General features: G+C 41.4%; 1 protein-coding gene across 1 annotated transcript in view; it reads left to right on the top strand.

Annotated features, from left to right (window-relative positions):
- The window catches only part of MOCOS (molybdenum cofactor sulfurase), a 57,692-nt gene extending 40,295 nt beyond the window's left edge, over positions 1-17,397 (top strand). The window contains exons 11-15 of the mRNA XM_024120497.2: positions 869-993; positions 5,763-5,868; positions 9,086-9,224; positions 13,812-13,916; positions 17,204-17,397. Of these exons, the coding sequence (XP_023976265.1) occupies positions 869-993; positions 5,763-5,868; positions 9,086-9,224; positions 13,812-13,916; positions 17,204-17,356 (628 nt within the window). The 3' untranslated portion in view covers positions 17,357-17,397. The remainder of the gene's footprint in view (positions 1-868; positions 994-5,762; positions 5,869-9,085; positions 9,225-13,811; positions 13,917-17,203) is intronic.
- Positions 17,398-21,378: the final 3,981 nt, after the last annotated feature.

The following is a 21,378-nucleotide window of genomic DNA, read 5'->3' on the forward strand; positions in this document are numbered from 1 at the left end:
GGTCCGGGAAGATCCCACATGCCGCGGAGCGGCTGGGCCCGTGAGCCATGGCCGCTGAGCCTGCGCGTCCGGAGCCTGTGCTCCGCAATGGGAGAGGCCACAACAGTGAGAGGCCCGCGTACCGCAAAAAAAAAAAAAAAAAAAAAGCAAGGTTTCATTCTTCCCTTTCCTTTCTGGATCCTAAAGGCAGCTATTTTTCCCAGTAAAAATTAAGGATAAGTTTTCAGTAATATCTATCTTGTAATCCCAATGTAAGTTATCAGCAATTTTGCATTATTAGTTCTGGTGATGTGTGGATTATAATTTTTTAAAAATTTAAAATTCTATTTAAAAATTCTAGAAGTTTGAAGAGTTTTAAAAAACCAGATCAAAAAATGTACTTATATCGGTGACTTATGGCCATAGTGTTCTTTTCAGAAACCAAACACGTCGGTCCCTACAGTGTGGCCGTGAGAGAAGATATTCCAGTCAGGCCTATAGTAAAAAAACCAGGACACGGGTCTGGGTTCCAGAGGTTCTTAAAGCAAAATAATGCTCTGGAAGCTCTTAAATTCCAAGCTTTGTGGTTCCCTGTGGCTGTAAGTAATATAAACAAAGTCTTTCAAATTTCTAAAGCTTTTAATTTGATCTGAAAGCTTTGCGTAAGCTCCAGATCCCAGGCCTTCCCGTGCCTTGGAAATCTTATTGCAACTTCCTAAGCACACTTGTCACTTTAGATTTCTGTCTTGTTGGGGGCTTCATGTTTTTATATTATATATTATATTATATTAATTATATAATATTATATTACATAACTTTCGGCTATTTCAATTATTTAAAGGAATACTATATAACATCTTTCCTTTTTTTTTTTTTTTTTTTCTGCCAGGGTAAATACTTATGATTGTGGAGAAAAAATTTCAAGCTGGTTGTCAAAGTTTTTTGGCCGTCCATATCATTTGATCAAACAAAGTTCAGACTTTCAAAGAAATGCAAAGAAGAAACGAGGCAAAGGTATCACATTTCAGATTGCTTCTTAGGGGACAGGCACTTGGATTTACCCTTGCAGATGCAAAAATCAGCCCACAAAATGGATTGACAGGGCAACGTGCTCATGAACAGAAAGTAGGGGTGGTCAGCCTCTGGCAGAAAGGTGCTGTGGTGGCCCCCAGGTCAGCAGGACCCGTGTGTGGTCTCCAGGATGTGCCCGAGGAGGCTGAGGGGGGCTTGCAGCCTCTGCTCAAGCTCTCTGCCTCAGTCCTGCATGTTTAGAAGCACAATTAAGTTTTGTTAAAGAAAAACATTGGTAGCTTGCTGTATACTAAGAAAATCTGGATTTCTAGTCTTGGCCCTGACACCAAGTAGTTGTTGAGACCTTGGCAAATCCTTGAACCTCATGGTGTTGAACTTCTGTAGAACTCGACGGCAGAACATTGTGACAGCATGTCATCTACTTAGATTTAAGGGTTTTGACAGTTTTTCCTGCCATAAGCTGTTGTGAGCATAAAATGAGACAGCAGAGAAGAAAGTACTTTGAGCTAACAGTACCATATAGGAAGAGAAAGTTTTCAGGTGTCTGCTCAAATGTCGCCTTCTCGGGGGAGCCTTGCCTGGCTGCCCTCCTTAGAACCAGGGCCCCTACATGAACCTCCAGCTCATTCCCTGTTTTATTTTTCTCTGTGGCACTTTTCACATCCTATAGGCCATGCATTTGACTCAGTTATCCTGTTTATGTTCTGTCTTCCCTCTGTTAGATCATAAGCTCTGTGGAGGAGGGATTTTTCTCTGCTTAGTTCAGGGCTTAGAACAGACCTGGCACATAGTAGTTGCTCAGTAAATACCAGATGAATAAATGAACGGACTGGAGAGTTGCCACATTACTGGTTTGTGCAGGAATGACCTGGCTTAGTCACTAGCTCCCAGGAGACTGGCTTGTAAATCTACACCTGGAGTGAGTCATGGAGGGCTTCAGGGAAGAGGTGAGTTTGGCGCTGCATCTTAACAGGAGCGTAGAAGTGTTCCAGGCAGAGAGAGGCAAGAAGATTACTGAGGAACAGCAGAGCTGTTCCAAGCAGAGCTTGGCATTTCATGGGTTCAGAGAAGGGTTTAGGAGGGTTGGACATGGGTAGGGGAGTGATGGGGCAGAGCTGGGGAGAAGAGATGAATGTGCTGCTGAGGAGTAAGTAAGCACTGTCTTCAGGTTGAAGAATTGAAGAATTCTACCCTGGGGAGTTTCATGATGCAGCTTGCATTAGAAAGACACCCCTGGTGAGATGTGGAGGCTGCAAGGGAGAGGGAAATGAAGGAAGCAAAGAGGCCAGGCAGGAGGCGGCAGTGACTGTCCTAGTGGGATATGGGGCCTGGGTAGGCAAAGGTGGGAGCAGAGTGAATCTGTTGGCTGCTCGATACAGGATCAGGAGTGTCAGCTTGTGAATATTATACTTCAAGGATGCCATTTATCGTGGAGAGGTCTCTGATGGTCTAGGTCTAGGCCTTTGAACATTTTTGTGTTGGTACACCTTAGAAGAAATTTTTTAAAGCTACACTACCTCTTTACGTTGTCATCTAAATTAAAAAAAAAAAATAGTTGCAAAGGATGTGATTTCCAGCATATTGCAAATATACAGGCCTACTTTGGAGATACTGAGGGTTCGGTTCCAGACCACTACAATAAAGCAAGTCACACAAGTTTTTTGGTTTCCCAGTGCGTATAAAAGTTATGTTTACACTCTATTGTAATCTATTAAGTATGTAATAGCATTATGTCTAAAAATCAGTGTGCATAACTTAATTAAAAATACTTTCTTGCTAAAAAACTCTAACCATCATCTGAGCCTTCAGCAAGTCATAGTAACATCAAAGATCGCTGATCACAGATCACTATAACAAATACAATAATGAAAAAGTCTGAAATATTGTGAGAACTACCAAAATGCAACACAGAGATATGAAGTGAACAAATGCAGCTGCAACAATGGCGCAATAGACTTGCTCGATGCAGGGTTGCCACAAACATTCAATTTGTAAAAAACTTAATACCTGTGAGGTACTTGCGAGGCACGATAAAGTGAAATGCAATAAAACAATGTATGCCTGTAGTCATTTAAAATTAAAACTTGTACATTGCCCTTTTAAATATAAGCCAGTGAAGTCTCAATACCATAGTGATTTGAGTCTTATGAGTATTAATTTAAAAATATGTGTATAAACAAACTGTTTTTAATGTACAGGAATTTTCTTTCTTTCATTTTCTTTCTTCAACTTGTATTTCCATTCCACTTCCTTGAAGGAATTTTATCTTACTGTTATATATTTTATGCTTGAAAATCTTTCCTTGATCACCCTATCATATTTATCTGAAACTAAAATTATTTATAAATTGAAATGTATAAAATTTTTTAAAGTTTCCTGTGATTGTAGAGTTCTCAGTGTTAGGAAATTTTTCCTAGGTTGAGTTCTTATCATAGTTTTTAATAGTACACAGTTGATCAAAGCAACAAAAGTATATTATAAATTTTGAAAAATAGTTATTAAACATAAAGAGAAAAATAGTGGAAAATGAATCTCTTAATGAGATGACTGGCCACCTGTGATTAATTCCCATGTCCATGAATGACTGTCACGTATGATCAGAATAGCTGGTGTTCAGCACTGGTTCTCTTCTGAAGAATCTTATTTAAGTCAATAAACAGCTGGGGATGAAGGTGTTTGGTTAACGTGCTGTCACTCAAACCTTTCTTCTGAGGCACAGGGATCTAACATCAAGATGACTTTAATCATCTGTCACTTGACAACTTAATTAGTTCCGGCAGTTTTGTGGTTAGCAAAGAATTGGAACCCATCTGACCTACAGGAGGATCAGTCACCCAAGCTTGAGAGACTTTTATTTTCTCAGCACAGACCCCAGGGTTTTGAACTGGTCTTTTGTTTTCCACCCTGGAGATTTTTAGCCCCCAGGGGCAATGTGCCATAGGAGAGGTGCAGCCTTTGCCCTGTGAAGGGTGAGAAGGGCCTTTTGTGGAAGGGCCTGGGATTGTACCTCACTGCTCTGACAGAGCCATTTTAGCAAAGAAGACATGGAAGTAGAGAATCTGTAAGCGATTCTCTTGGAAGTGTCCATTCTCGGGTACTCTGGGGTCCACAGGCCTAGTTCAGAGACAGCTCACTAGGTTTTGGCCCGGCCAGCCTTTATTATCAACATCTTGTATAACGACAGCTATGGCATGCCCAAAAGGTGGGAGCTGGAAGCTGGGTGATGGGCTGCAGTAGTTCTGGAGGCCCTTGATATTTTCTTCCACTCTTTTTTTTTTTTTTTTTTCTTTTCAGTAGTTTTAAAACTTGTATTATTTATTTCTAAAGTCACTATTACACACTTGCCCAAGGGCAGAACCCAGCTTCTCCCTGACTAGATTCACTGACCAGATTCAGAAGATCTCCCTGGGCCTGTGACCCTCATCAAGGCCCTTCTTCTTGCTTGGGGAAGGGCGCCCCCCCCGCCCCGCCACTTCCTCACCTCCGCCCTACAGCCCCATCTCTCCTCCTCTAAGTGTTGCCTCCAAGTTTCCTTTGCTGGAACAATTTAACTTCAGCATTTTATTATTTTTTTTCCAGATTATCAACAGAATATTCTAGGAGCTTATGTTCTTTCTGTTTTTGAGAAGTTTGAGCCATGCTTAGAACACTTTTTATTTCCAGGGCACCATTTCCTTCTCTTTAGTCCCTAATATTTGAAAATGCTAGTCTTCCATCCAAGTACTAACCAGGCCAGGGATTCTACTCAATATTCTTTAATAACCTATATGGGAAAAGAATCTGAAAAAGAATGAATATATGTATATGTATAGCTGAATCACTTTGCTTAGAAACTAACACAACATTGTAAATCAACTATACTCTACTATAAGATAAAAATTAAATTTAAAAAATGCAAGTCAATGGAAGCATGATTCATTTGCATTCCAAGGAAGCAACTCTTCTTTTCTAATTTATTTTATCTTAATTTTTAAATTTAGGTATAATTGACATACAACATTATATTAGTTTCAGGCGTACAACATAATGATTTGACATTTGTAGATATTGCAAAATGATCATCACGATAAATCCAGTTAATATCCATCATCACACAGTTACAAATTTTTTTCTTATGATGAGAACTTCCAAATATGCAATACAGTATTATTAACTGTAGTCACCACACTAGACATTACATCCCCAGGACTTATTTATTTTATAAGTGGAAGTTCGTACCTTTTGACCTTCACCCATTTCGCCACCCCCCCAACCCCACCACCGCCTCACCCCCCCGCCTCTGGCAACCACCAATCTGTCCTCTGGATCTATGAGCTTGTTTTGTTTTGTTTTAGATTCCATATCTAAGTGAGATTATACAGTATATGTCTTTCTCCATCTGACTTTTCACTTAGCATAATACCCTCAAGGTCCATCCATGTTGTCGTTAAATGGCGAGATTTCTTTCTTTTTTTTCTTTTTTTTTTGCGGTACGCGGGCCTCTCACTATTGTGGCCATGGCTCATGGGCCCAGCCGCTCCGCGGCATGTGGGATCTTCCCGGACCGGGGCACGAACCCATGTCCCCTGCATCAGCAGGCGGACTCTCAACCACCGCGCCACCAGGGAAGCCCGAGATTTCATTTTTTTTATGGCTGAATAATATTTCACTGTGTATGTATACCACATTTCCTTAACCATTTATGCATCAGTGGACACTTAGGTTGTTTCCCTCTCCAGCAACTCTTCTTTTAAATACTCCATCACTTTTAGATCAGTCTGCTTGTACAACAGCCACCCTCTCTCTGGTGAATGAGGCACAGTATCTGCTGATAAACCGATCCAGTGTTTTGGAACTTCAGCGGCAATTAAGCACCAGGTAAGATCCCTGTACTATTTGCTATTTACCTTGGGAACAGCAGACAGGTGTAACTACTTGCCCCTGGGAGTGAGCTGGTCACCTCCCTGGGGAGAAAAGATCTGAGAATCATGAGTCCAGACCCTTCATTGAGAAACTGAGGCCCAGAGAAGTCACAGAACTTTTTAGGCCAGTTTCCTTTAATCTTTTAGAGGGTTCTCTTTTATCTTCCAGTGTCCTTCTTGATGCCCTCAAGATGCTTAGTGGAGAATCCCAACTCTCATTTTTAATCATTTCAATTCTTAAACATTTAGTTGAATGTAATTACCAGCCTTTGGACCCACTTTTGTTGCCCACTCTCCCACTGTTCCCTGGCACCTAGGAGTCTTGCATTACTTCCACAGTCACTTTGAGTGAAAAGAAGAGTGGTTATGAAAGCTTTTAAAGTTGTAATTGTAGATACTATTTGTTTGTATCATTCGACAGAACTAGTACCCTTGCCTGCTCACTCCCACCCAGGGATCTCCCAAGGGTCCTGGAAAGGTCAGCTCTAGAAAGGGTCTTGGTTGGTTCAAGCCTCCTCACTGTCCTTCAGAGGAAATTGAAGTCCCAAGGTAATCAGACAGTTGGGGCAAAAAAGAAAAATCACCCAGCTCTTACGTAAGCGTTGGGACCAGCAGATCATTCGTGGTCCACACCTGTCAACGCCATGAGCCGGGGCTCCTGTGATGCTCACGTGCCCTGTGGTCCTGGGCACATGTGTGCACATGCACAAACATGTACACATATAGCTTAATAAAAACTACAAAAATGGACTGTTTGTAGTAATTCCTGTTTATAGTCATTGGCAAAAACACACAACAGTGTTCCCTTGCCGAGGTCCAGGCTACCCTCTTTGGAGCTGAAGTGTGATGCCTGGTCCCTGGGCGTTCACTGAGTTTTCCCGGTACTGAGTGACCCCCTTCCTCAGGTACCCTGGGCCCTGGATGGAGCAGGTCTGCAGTTTTCTGGGATTCTTGGTGTGGAAAGAGAGGAGGTGGGGACAGGCTCGCTGCAGCCCTGGTTCCTGCAGTCCTGGTTTAGTGCAGGGCTGACAAGCAGGAGGTAGGAAGGCCAGGTGGTCAAAGGTAAGAGAAACAGCCTGTGGTTAGTACATAGTGAGCGTCCCTGGTTCTGTTTTCAAATTTGATGGATGATATTGTCTCCATGCTGGCCATGGTAGCTTTTGGACATAAAACTTTCCCTATTACAAAGCACAAAGGGAGTTTTTGTTTGTTTGTTTGTTTATAACCTGGAGGGTAAATCCAGAAGCAAAGGATTTTAGGACTGGAAAGTGCTAACCCTCTCATTTCCCACAAGGACCCTGCAGTCCTCATCGATTGTGGGTGTTGCACATAATTAGTGGCAAAGCTGGACTTGGGTATCCTGGTCCCTGGCTTTTCACATGCCAGGGGCTTTAAGATACAGACATGGGACCCCTTACTCTCCCCCAGCGTCTTTCAGTTCTGTCTCCAGGGCAAATTCCAGTCATGCTCAAGGATTTCCCTCCCTACAAACTTCAAAAATTTTTATTAAAGTACAACAAAGTGCAAAAATCATAAGTACTTAGTTTAGTGAATGTTTACAGATGTATATACCCACGTAACCGCCATTCAGATCAAGTAGAGAACATTTCTAGAACCCTAGACCCCTTCCTCATGTCCCTTCTTAGTCAACCCCACTGAAGGTTGCCACTATTATGCCTTCTTTCACCCTAGATAGTTTCACCTTTTCTTAAACTCAATTTAATGGGATCATACAGTGTGTTCCTCTGTTGAAGTTTTCAGATGCTTTTTCAGTGCTTTTTTACCTTAGGGGAGGGGGTGCATGGAGGTGCAGGGAGCTGTTTTATGGTAACTGTGCTAATAAACAAAAATTTTAAACAAGAATTACAAAAATAGCATATGCTTAGTTAAAACTGCAAACGGGATGGAAGCTAGGAAATACAATTTTTAATCGAGATACAATTGACATGCAACATTATATTAGTTTAGGTGTACAACATGATTCTATATTTGTATATACTGAGAAATGATCACAGTAAGTCTAGTAAACATCTGTCATCGCACATAGCTGGAAATTTTTTTTTAAGATTGTTTATTTCTTTTTCTTTTTAAAATAAATTTATTTATTTATTTATTTATTTATTTCTGTCTGTGTTGGGTCTTCATTGCTATGCGCAGGCTTTCTCTAGTTGCGGAGAGCGGGGGCTGCTCTGTTATGGTGCTCAGTCAGGCTTCTCATTGCAGTGACTTGTCTTTGTTGCGGAACACGGGCTCTAGTCACATGGGCTTCAGTAGTTGTGGCATGTGGGCTCAGTAGTTGTGACTCGCGGGCTCTAGAGTGCAGGCTCAGTAGTTGTGGCGCATGGGCTTAGTTGCTTCAGGGCATGTGGGATCTTCCGGGACCAGGGATTGAACCCGCTTCCCCTGCACTGGCAGGTGGATTCTTAACCACTGCACCACCAGGGAAGTCGCGCAAAATTTTTTTCTTGTGATGAGTACTTAAGATTTATTCTCTTGGCACCTTTTAAATATGCAATACAATCGTTTTTCAGACAATGCAGTATTATTAATTATAGTTGCCATGCTATACATTACATCCCCATGACTTGTTTATTTTATAACTGGAAGTTTTGTACCTTTTGACCCCTTTCACCCATTTTGCCCACCCTTCCCCCCACCCCTGGCAACCACCAATCGTTCCTCTATAGGAAATAAATATTAAAACCTCCCATGTATACTCTATGTTGCTTTATGATGTTCTAATAGCCAAAAAGAGTGTGAGCTCTTGATACGTTTTAGGTTCTTGATAATTAAGCCTGTGGACAGTCTTTAAATGCCTTGTCCTGACTCTGTAGAATTGGTATTTTCTCATAAGTTTATTCACTCGATCCCAGTTCACTTGGTTTCCAAAGTTCTTCATCTCTTCAGCAAAGATCTACTCACCCATTGCACTGCCTCTTGCGGGCTTCTCCATGGAGATGGGACCATATTCCAGGGAGATCATGGAGGTCTGTCCAACAGATGTGTGTCTCTTGGCCTTGCACTCATGATAAAAGCTTGTTCTGATCCTCTAAGCCTCAGGCCAGAGTACAATTGATGAACTCAGGCATCGAGTGGTAGAAGTGTTGAATTATTACAATAGTGCAGTTATCCACCCTTCCCCACCTTTTCTCTTTCTGGTACATCTTAAACAGTGATGAGAATGGAAAGGAAGAATTATTGCCAGTGAACAATCTCATCTCACGTTTCCGTGCCAATATTATTACCAATGGAACAAGGGCTTTTGAAGAAGAGAAATGGGATGAAATTTCAGTTGGTTCCTTGCATTTCCAGGTAAGTTCCCAGAAGTTTATTATCCTTCCTCAAGGGTTGCCAATGGGGATTGACCTCAGTCCTAGGCCGGGATGGTAGCAGGTAGCAGGGAATCCCATGCCCCATCACGTGCCGCCCCTTCCCCCCCAGGCGTTGACTCTTACCCACAAAATCTCAGCAGGATGGTATGTAACATCTGCATCCTGGGGTGCCCCTTGGAATGATCCATTCCTCCTTCCTCTGAGGAGGGCAGCAGTTTCACGTGGGGAAGAGAGAATGTACAGGTGATGAAGGTACAAACTTTGTCGCCGTGTCTAGGCTTCAACTCTGTTTCTTGGAATGCTTGTGTCTATGAGAACGTCCTCCTCCTGAAACTTGCTGGATTTTCTCGCTATCTGGAGCTTGTGGAGGAGGACCCAGGTGCCTCATGGTCCTTCAGTGCCCGTGGTGGCTGTACCTTCTCCCCATGCTCTCTCGCTTCTGGCCTCGTTAGCAGCTGGGGAGGAGCTTGCAGTTAGAGGCAAAGCCTCCAGGATGCCCTCCCTCCCCAGGCTTTGGGCTCCCCAAACCTGAAGTCTTCAGCTAACATCTACATTCCTCCTTAGGGCAGATAAGGCCCCCGAGACCTGACCCCCCAGCCTCTCCCATCTCCCCGAGCTCATCACCCCTCCCCCTCTGCCTGTCCTGCAGACCTTCTCTCCATTCCCTAAACAAGCCAAGCTTCCTGCCTTAGCACCTTAGCCCTGCTGTCCATTCCACCTGGAGCACTTTTCCTCCAGCTCCTACAGGGTCTCAGCTCAGATGTTACCTCCTTGGAAAGGCTGTTCCTGACCCACCACAAGGTCACACTCTGCACAGTGTCTCCTTATTTCTTCAGAGCATACGAGGGTGGGGACCAAGTCTGTTTAGTCCCTGCTGTTCCTCTGGGGTCTAGGACAGTCCTTACCCAGAATAAGTGCTCCAAACTGCTGATGGAATGAATGGGCAGGAAAGCTATGGAATAGCTGGGGACAGAAGGAAGGGTCATCTGCACAGAATGTGCCCAGTTCTTCAGTGGGGAATGAAATTATCTTAATAACAGTAATTAGCCAGTTGTATATAAACTGATTGTAATAGGGCTACAGCACTCAAATGGAACATCACGCTAACTTCCAGGAAAGAAGTAAACAATAATTTAACCCTTAATGAAGGATTTCAGAGGTCTGGGGTTTGGGGTAGGGATAAACTGCGTGGCACCAATAGAAGAAAAAGATGTCCGAAAGATCTTTGTTATCCATTTAACTCTCCAAACTTTCTCTTATCCTGGAAGCTGCTCCCCCTTGAAAGAATTATCTCTTTTCTCTTCCACAGACCTCTCTGGCACCAGCCTTCTGTCATTCCACTCATTTCTCCATCCCGGCTGACTCTTCCTCATTTTCTGTTGCTGTGTCCCTGCCATGCTATAAAAGCACCTGCTCTCAGTGTATATGCCCAGTAGTGGGATTGCTGGGTCATATGGTAATTCTATTTTTAGTTTTTTAAGGAACTTTCATACTGTTCTCCATAGTGGCTGTATCAATTTGCATTCCCACCAACAGTGCAAGGGTGTTCCCTTTTCTCCACACCCTCTCCAGCATTTACTCTTTCTAGATTTTTTGATGATGGCCATTCTGACCGGTGTGAGATGATATCTCATTGTGGTTTTGATTTGCATTTCTCTAATGATTATAGAGTCTGTCATACAGAGTGAAGTAAGTCAGAAAGAGAAAAACAAATACCATATGCTAACACATATATATGGAATCTAAGAAAAAAAGAAAAAGGTCATGAAGAACCTAGGGGTAAGACGGGAATAAAGACACAGACCTACTAGAGAATGGATTTGAGGATATGGGGAGGGGGAAGGGTAAGCTGTGACAGAGAGTGGCATGGACATATATACACTACCAAACGTAAAATAGATAGCTAGTGGGAAGCAGCCGCATAGCACAGGGAGATCAGCTCAGTGCTTTTTGACCACCTAGAGGGGTGGGATAGGCAGGGAGATGCAAGAGGGAAGAGATATGGGAACATATGTATATGTATAACTGATTCACTTTGTTATACAGCAGAAACTAACACACCATTGTAAAGCAATTATACTCCAATAAAGATGTTAAAAAAAAAGCACCTGCTCTTACACATCCTGCCTGGTACAGAGTAGGCACTAAGTTTATGATAGATGGAGAGAGGGAGTAATAAAGGAAGAAAAGAAGGAAAAGAGAAAGCACTACAACTAGACTAGGATCACTGTCAGAAACTTACCTGTAACAAGTAAGTTGTAAGGTACCTGGGTACATGAATACAAGAAGGACTCTAAAAAAACCTTTCTGAGATGCTTTGCTTTCTTCAGGTCATGATAGCTAATAAACATCAATTAATGAAAGTTAAAATATGCATGCCCTTTGACCCAATAATTTCACTCATAGAAATCTATCCCATAAAAAATACTCTTACAGGGCTTTCCTGGTGGCGCAGTGGTTGAGAGTCCGCCTGCTGATGCAGGGGACACGGGTTCGTGCCCTGGTCCGGGAAGATCCCACATGCCACGGAGCGGCTGGGCCCGTGAGCCATGGCCGCTGAGCCTGCGCGTCCGGAGCCTGTGCTCCGCAACGGGAGAGGCCACAACAGTGAGAGGCCCGCGTACCGTAAAAAAAAAAAAAAAAAAAAAAAAATACTCTTACAAATATGTAAAGATATATTACAAAATTACTCATTGCAATACTTTATAAATATGAAAAATTGGAGAACATCCTAAATATCCCTAAAAGGGAAGTTTTATAAAATTAATTTTTATTGAAGTATAGTTGCTTTACAATATTATGTTAGTTTCTACTGTACAGTAAAATGAATCAGCTATACATACACATATATCCCCTTTTTTGTGGTTTTCCTTCATTTAGGTCACCACGGTGCATTAAGTATAGAGTTCCCTGTGCTGTAGTATGTTCTCATTAGTTATCTATTTTATACATAGTATCAATAATGTATATATGTCAATCCCAAACTCCCAATTCCTCCCACCCGCCCCCCTTTCCCCTTGGTATCCATATGTTTACACATATATCCCCTCTTTTTTGGATTTCCTTCCCATTTAGGTCACCACGGTGCATTAAGTAGAGTTCCCTGTGCTGTATAGTATGTTCTCATTAGTTATCTATTTTATACATAGTATCAATAATGTATATATGTCAATCCCAAACTCCCAATTCCTCCCACCCGCCCCCCTTTCCCCTTGGTATCCATATGTTTGTTTTCTACATCTGTGTCTCCATAAAAGGGAAGTTGATTAAATAAAGTAACACTACATCCATACAATGTCATCCTGTGCAGGCATTAAAAAGTATAAGCTATAGTTAATACTGTGCCTTTCAAAAAGTAAATGCTAAATTAGGAATCTGGTATTAACAGATACATGCTAATATATATAAAATAAACAACAAGGTCTTACTGTATAGCACAGGGAACTATACTCGATATCTTGCAATAACCTATAATGGAAAAGAATCTGTAAAAAGAATATATTTATATTATATATTCTTATTATATTATATATAAATATTATATTTATATAAATTATAAATTTATATAAATATATATTATATAAATATAAATATTATATATATATTTATATAATTTATATTCTTTTTTCAGATCACTTTGCTGTGTACCTGAGACATTGTAAATCAACTATACTTCAATTAAAAAATTTTTTTAAGTAAATGCTTAAGAGATGTTTGTTGGTGATAATACTCAGTGCTGAAGCAGTTGCAATGTGGAAAGATCTAACACATCTCTTTTGGAAAGCAATTTTTCACTGGATATCATCAAGTCATAAAAGGTTTATACCTGTTGACTTTATAATCTCCTTTTGGGAGATTTAGCCTAAAGAAAAATTCAAACAGGAAAGAGAGTTATGTGAATTAAGACCTTTATTGCAAAATTATTGATTACAGCAAAGCATTAGAAATTAGGCACATGGCTTCAAAGGAGAAGAGCTAAGTGCATCAACCCATGGGAATGCCAGGCCATGGTGAAAACTGCAAAATCCGGGGATGAGGTAGCTGTCTGTGAACGGACACCGAACAATGTCCATTATGTATTGTGGAGTAATTAAAAAAGAGAAAGAAAGCCAGCAGCTCTCAGCTCTCAGCGAGTGTGTTTCACAGGGGCGCGTGTGATTGCGTGAGCTACTTGCTGCAGTCTTGCAGTCTCGAGCGATCTGTGGCCACGAAAGCAGCGCAGGGTGTGTGGCTGTTCATCTTCTCCCAGTATGCCCTCCAATCAGTTCTTTTCTTCCCTGGAGGAAGCCCAACATTCCCTGGTAACTACCTGTGAGTCACAACCACTCTTCGTTTTCTTCAAAGCCCTGATGCAGTAGCCTTTAAGCTGATAAACGAATGTGGGTGATTCCCTAGCGGGCATTGGGAAGAGGTGGCACTTCCTGGCTCCGTGCAGTTTGAGTATTTCTCTGTGAGTCTGAAATTGGCTGTTTACAACGATTCCTCCTGGACCCAGATTCCTCCCTGCAGAGTGTGACAGTCTGGTCACTTCCATGGCAACGCTGTCTTTTCCCTTCTCACCTCCCAGGTTTTGGGACCTTGTCACAGATGCCAGATGATTTGCATCGATCAGCAAACTGGGCAGAGAAACCGAAATGTTTTCCAAAAGCTTTCTGAGAGGCGAGAGAGAAAGGTAAGCATGATTGCTAAAAATGACACCCCATTTTAAGTTCATGATGCATTGTCTACACCAGAACTAATCCTTAATAGTGCTGAGTAATTTTTAGAAGTGGGAGAACATTGTAAGGCTGATGGGCTACTATCAAGGTTCAGACCTTATCCGCGACACTGTCTTATTTTTCTTTTCCATTCATTTCCTCACTATTTTTATTACATGTATTTTGGATGCTTTCAAATCTTGTTGAAGAGATATGGAGTATAGATAAGAAATAGTTAAAAAAAAAAAAAGGGAGACTTTCCTGGTAGTCCAGTGCTTAAGACTCTGCTTGCACTGCAGGGGGCACGGGTTCCACCCCTGGTCTGCGAACTAAGATACCGCATGCTGTACGGTGCGGCCAAGGGAAAAAAAAAAAGAGAGAAATAGTAAATAAGTAAAGTAATTCTATTGTCTCAATCATTATTTTCTTTGCCATAGAAAGCTCATGAAGAATAAAAATGCCTTATGGTGAATAGGGTAGCTGCATAGAAAATAAATTTCACTATACTAAGTTTGTAAGTCATCTTCTTGAGGGCTAAAATGACTAAGTGTTGTTGTGGATCCCAGATTATAAAAACTGAACTTCTAAGAGATTGATTCATTAGGAACATCCATTTATTTCTGGGCTTGCACTTTCTGTCAGGACTTTTGGTTTGCAAAGAATTCCAGGAAGCCAAATAAGCAATCAGGCTGCATGGAACAATTCTTGAAAATTAACAGAAATAATGCAAGCATTTCATCTCTTCCCAGTAATAAACTGGCAAGTTAACTCATGGTAAAATGTTCTGCATTGTTTCCTGTGTTTCTCCAAAACCAGAGTTTTGTTTCACAGTATTTGATTGACAAAACTCTCCTTACGGATATGGATAGGTATGGTCTGCAGAGCTGTTGCGCTTGAGTATTATACCAACAAGTCTGTTTGCTCAGCTCTGGCAGGCCGTGCCAAATGGGGGCGTGGGGACCTGGAGCCTGCCCCATACAGGTTGCCAGGAGACAGGATGTGTGGGCACAATACTATGGTACATGGAAGTGGTATTTCTCAGCATCACAATAATTCTTGTGCACAAATCTTTTTATTTTTTAAATTTGGAATAATTTTAGATTTACAGAAAAATTGCAAAGATAGTACAGAGAGTTCCTGTGTGCTCTTCACCTATATGTACACAAATATTAAGGAATTAATTTATCCCCAGTCCCTAGCTTGGGGCCTGGAACATGGTGGTGGCCAACTGATGTTATCACAGATCTGGGAGCACATCACATACTCCAAAGTGTTGTTACTGGCTCACTTGCATTGATGGCAAACGTTTTTTTTTGTTTGTTTTTTTTTAATTTAGCTTTTATTTTATATTGGCGTAGAGTTGACTTACAATGTTGTGTTTGTTTGAGGTGGACAGCAACTTGATTCCGTTATACATATCCATATATCTATTCTTTTTCTGATTCTTTCCCCATTTAGGTTACTACAGAGTGCCAAGTAGAGTTCCCTGTGCTGTAGAGCAGGTCCTTGTTGATGATCTGTTTTATATATATATTAGTGTGTATATGTTAATCCCAACCTCCTAATTTGTCCCTCCCCGCCACCCCGCTTCCCCCTCAACCATAAGTTTCTTTTTTAAGTCTGTGAGTCTGTTTCTGTTTTGTCAAGTAGTTCATTTGTATCAATTTTTAGATTCCATCTATAAGTGATATCCTATGATATTTGTCTTTCCCTGTCTGACTTAGTTCAGTTAGTATGATCATCTCTAGGTCCGTCAGTGTTGCTGCAGATGGCATTATCTCATTCCTTTTTATGGCTGAGTAATACTCCATTGTCTATATGGACCACATCTCCTTTATCCATTCATGTACTGATGGACATTTTGGTTGCTTCCATGTCTTGGCTATTGCAAATAGGGCTGCAATGAACCTTGGGGTGCATATGTCCTTTCGAATCATGGCTTTCTCTGGATATACGCCCAGGAGTGGGACCGCTGGATCATACTGGTAGCTCTATTTTTAGTTTTTTAAGGAACCTCTATACTGTTCTCCACAGTGGCTATTATCAATTTCCATTCTTACCAATAGCATAGGAGGGTTCCCTTTCTCCATGCCCTCTCCAGCTCTTACTGTTTGTAGGGTTTTTTTTAAATTAGTTTTTATTGGAGTATAGTTGCTTTACAATATTGTGTTAGTTTCTACTGTACAGCAAAATGAATCAGCTATACATATACATATATCCCCTCTTTTTTTAATTTCCTTCGCATTTAGGTCACCACAGTGCATTAAGTAGAGTTCCCTGTGCTATACCGAATGTCCTCATTAGCTCTCTATTTTATACATAGTATCAATAGTATATATGTATCAATCCCAATCTCCCAATTCCTCCCACCCCACCCCCTTTCCCCCTTAGTATCCATACATTTGTTTTCTATGTCTATGTCTCTCTGTCTGCTTTGCAAATAAGATCATTTATACCAGCAGTCCCCAACCTTTTTGGTGCCAGGGACCGGTTTCGTGGAAGACAGTTTTTCCATGGACGGGGATGGGAGACGCCGGGATGGTTCAGGCTGTAATGCGAGCGGGAGCGATGGGGAGTGATGGGGAGCGGCAGATGAAGCTTTGCTCGCTCACCTGCTGCTCACCTCCTGCTGTGTGGCCCTGTTCCTAATAGACCGCGGACTGCTACTGGTCCGCGGCCCAGGGGTTGGGGACCCCTAGTCTATACCATTTTTCTAGATTCCACAGGTATGTGTTAATATATGATATTTGTTTTTCTCTCTCTGACGATGGCAAACCTTGAGTAGACTTACACAACTCTTCATTTTCGACCTCCCATCCTTATTCTGGAGAATTTGGAGAACTTAATTTACGTCACACATTCTTATAGAAAATGCTGAGTTTTGCCCTTATTTTCACGAAATGGTTTTTACATCAGGGAACAGAGCAGAAATCGGCCTGACAGTGGTCAGAGGCCCAGAGGAGGAAGAAGCCCTCCTGTGGGAAACTCAGGGTACACAGGAAGGAGAAAATAATAGGTCCAACAATAAAGAGGTATAGGCTGACTATCGGGAAAGAATACTTTAAAACGAGAATCTGTGTGGTCTACGATATTAGGATTCTCCTTGTTTCTCACTACCTTCTACTAAATGACAGATAGGACATATCAAGTCCCAGTACATGTTTTTAAAGATCTGACTTAATTTTAGTGGAACACTATTATTTACAAAATTATTTTAACTGCTAAAATAATCTAACTTCTGTTGTTACTGTTTTGTTCACAGGTGGACTTTGGGATGTACTTGATGCATACCTCTTTGGATTTATCTTCTCCATGTTACCTGTCTGTAGGATCTCAGGTGCTCCCTGTGTTGAAAGAAAACATAGAACACTATGATTTACCTGCTTCTGAGAAACATCAGGAAGTTACCTCCTAAAGTTTTTTTCAGCATATATTAAAATTTCTCTTTTACAACTATCTCCATTCTTTTTCTTTTCCAGTTTTGTTGAGATATAATTGACATACAGCGCTGTGTAAGTTTAAGGTGTACAGCATAATGATTTGACTTATATACATCATGAAATGATTACCCTAATAAGTTTAGTGAATCGTCTCAGATAGATATACAATTAAAGAAATAGAAAACAATATGTAATTTTTCCTTGTGAAGGGAACTCTTAGGAGTTACTCTTCTAAATTTCAAACATAACGTACAGCAGTGTTCATTGTATTTATCATGTTGTACATTACATCCCTGCTACTTATTTATCTAATAACTGGAAGTTTGTACCTTTTGACTTCCTTCATTCAATCCCCCACCCACCTCCCCGCTCTGGTAACCACAAATCTGACCTCTTTTTCTATGAGTTTGTTTGTTTGTTCTGAAGTATAATTGACCTACAACATTATGTTAGTCCCTGGTACACAACATAGTGATTCAATATTTCTATACCTTTCAAAATGATCATCAGGATAAGTCTAGATATGATATGTCATCATACAAAGATATTACGTAATTATTGACTATATTCCCCACACTGTACATTTCATAACCTTGACTCATTTATTTTGCAACTGAAAGTTTGTACCTCTTAATTTCCCTCACCTGTTTCTCTCCTCCTCCCACCCCTGCCCCCCTCTTCTGGCAACTACCTGTTTGTTCTCTGTATCTGTGACTCTGTTTCTGTTTAGTTATGTTTGCTCATTTGTTTTGTTTTTCAGATTCCACATATAAGTAAAATCATACAGTATTTGTCTTTCTCTGTCTGGTTTACTTCACCACAATTACCATAATATCCTAAGTCCATCCATGTTGTCAAAAATGGCAAGATTTCATTCTTTTTTATGTCTGAGTAATATTCCATTGTATATATGTACCATATCTCTTTATCCATTCAACTTAGGTTGCTTCCATATCTTGGCTATTGTAAATATGTTGCAATGAACATTGGGATGCCAATATCTTTTTGAATTAGTGTTTTCATTTTCTTTAGATAACAACTCAGGAGTAGAATTGCTGGATCATATGGTAGTTCTATTTATAATTTTTTGAGGAACCTCTATATTGTTTCCGTTGTGGTTGCACCAATTTACATTCCCATCAACAGTGCACAAGGGTTGCCTTTTCTCTACATCTTCATCAGCACTTCTAATTTGTTTGCCTTTTTTCTTTTTTTTTTTTTTTTTTTTGCGGTACGCGGGCCTCTCACTGTTGTGGCCCCTCCCATTGCGGAGCACAGGCTCTGGACGTGCAGGCTCAGCGGCCATGGCTCACAGGCCCAGCTGCTCCGCAGCATGTGGGATACTCCCAGACCGGGGCATGAACCCGTGTCTCCTGCATCGGCAGGCGGACTCTCAACCACTGCGCCACCAGGGAAGCCCTGTTTGCCTTTTTGATGATAGCCATTCTGACAGGTATGAGGTGATATCTCATTGTGGTGTTGATTTGCATTTCCCTGATGATTAGTGATGTTGAGCATCTTTTCTTTCTTTCTTTTCCTTTTCTTTCTCTTTTTTCTTTTTTGGGCTTATAAACAACAGATATTTATTTCTCACAGTTCTGGAGACTGGGAGTCCAAGGTCAAAGTGCTTGCAGATTCAGTGTCTGGTCAGGCCCCTCTTCCTTGTTCACAGCCAGCTCCTTTTTCCTGTGTCCTCACCTAGTAGAAGGGGTGAGGGAGCTCTCTGGGGTCTCCTTTATAAGGGCACCAATTCCACTGATAGGGACGGAGCATCTTTTCATGTGCCTGTTGGCCATCTATGTCTTCTTTGGAAAAGTGTCTATTCAGGTGCTCTGCCCATTTTTTAATCAACGGCTTTTGTTTGTTTGTTTGTTTATGTTGCATTGTATGAATTCTTTGTATACTTTGGATATTAATCCCTTATTGGATACCTCATTTGCAAATATCCTCTCCCATTCAGTAGGTGTCCTATTTGTTGTTGATAGTTTCCTTCATTGTGCAAAAGCTTTTTAGTTTGACATAGTCCCATTTGTTTATTTTTGCTTTTGCTTCCCTTGCCCTGAGGAGACATATCCAAAAAATATTGCTCAGAGTGATGTCAAAGAGACTACTGCCTATGTTTTCTTCTAGAAGTTTTATGGTTTCAGTCTTACATTTAAGCCTTTAATCCATTTTGAATTTATCTTTGTACAAGATATGAAAGAGTAATCCATTTTGATTCTTTTGCACGTAACTATCCAGTTTTCCCAACATCATTTATTGAAGAGGTTGTCTTCTCCCCACTGTATATCTTGCCTCCTCTGTCATAGATTAATTGCACAGGGACTTCTCTGTGGTCCAGTGGTTAAGACTCCGTGCTTCCACTGCAGGGGGCATGGGTTTGATCCCTGGTCAAGGAGCTAATATCCTGTATCCTGCATGCCACGTAGTGTGGCCAAAATATATATATATATGTATACTCACACACACACACACACACACATATATATATACATATACATACATACATACATACATATATAAATTGCCCATATAGGGACTTCCCTGGTGGCACAGTGGTTAAGAATCTGCCTGCCAATGCAAAGTTTTATCAATTTTGTTCATTTTTTCAAAGACCCAGTTTAGTTTCATTGATATTTTCTATTGTTTTTTAGTCTCTATTTCATTTTTTTCTGCCCTGATATTTATGATTTCTTTCCTTCTACTAACTTTGGGTTTTGTGTGTTCAACTCTCTCTGCCCTCATTAAGATCAACAACGTGTTCAGTAGAACTTGGTCTTTTGAACACAGAGAGTTCTTTTCCTCTTGAAGGTAGAGAGTGCCTTCACTAACTTCCTTCTTCCTCTAACTCCACACTCTCTTTGTGTGCACAGCCCCACTCAGGAGGGCAGTTCTGAGGCTTCTGTGCTTTCCATGAGGCAAATTTAGCGCAAGTGCTGCATCCACACCCAGCAAGGCTCCCACAGGTGTTAGAAGTATGATCATTTTTAATTAGATGAGATTTTTAGTGAATCTCACTGGGAATATTTAACCTCCTCTATTTTGCCATTTTACCATGCTCCTACTTTGCCTTTAGAAAGACACTTTAGTCTGTCTTCTTGCACTGAGGAAGGTAGTCTGTGCCCAGTGATCTTGAGGGAATGAGAACGTGCCTCCCTTCCCTCATGTACACAGAGGAGCTGGGTTTATGCTCAGGGCCTAGTGTGACTCGTGTCCACATTCCTTAGGAGAGGTTTGACCAGGATGTGTTGATCAAGGCACGGGCCAGCAACCCCCTTCCTCCTACTTCCTACTCCTGCCCATCATTGCTCTCGCACTTTGAGTTGCTGCACTGAGGATTGCTAGCAAGCTTGAAGTCACACTCAGTGACTCAGTGTTATATGAGCAATTGTGCTCCCTTCCACAACGCCATCAGACAGTGTTGGCCCATCTACCCAGAGCCTCCAAATCCTAGTCAAGAGAGGAACTTTGGACTCAGAGATTTTTTCAAGATGGCGGAGTAGAAGGACATGCACTCACTCCCTCTTGCGAGAGCGCTGGAATCACAACTAACTGCTGAACAGTCATCGACAGGAAGACACTGGAACTCACCAAAAAAGATACCCTACATCCAAAGACAAAGGAGAAGCCACAATAAGATGGTAGGAGGGGCACAATCACAATAAAATCAAATCCCATAACTGCTGGGTGGGTGACTCACAAATTGGAGAACAATTATACCACAGAAGTCCACCCACTGGAGTGAAGGTTCTGAGCCCCACGTCAGGCTTCCCAAACTGGCAGTCTGGCAACAGGAAGAGGAATTCCCAGGGAATCAGACTTTGAAGGCTAGCGGGATTTGATTGCAGGACTTCGACAGGACTGGGGGAAACAGAGACCACTCTTGGAGGGCACACGCAACATAGTGTGCGCATCAGGACCCAGGGGGAAGGAGAAGTGACCCCATAGGATACTGAACCAGACCTACCTGATAGTGTTGGAGAGTCTCCTGCAGAGG

This window comes from Physeter macrocephalus, chromosome 19 (assembly GCF_002837175.3).
Source record: "Physeter macrocephalus isolate SW-GA chromosome 19, ASM283717v5, whole genome shotgun sequence".
In the NCBI taxonomy this organism is placed as follows: Eukaryota; Metazoa; Chordata; class Mammalia; order Artiodactyla; family Physeteridae; genus Physeter; species Physeter macrocephalus.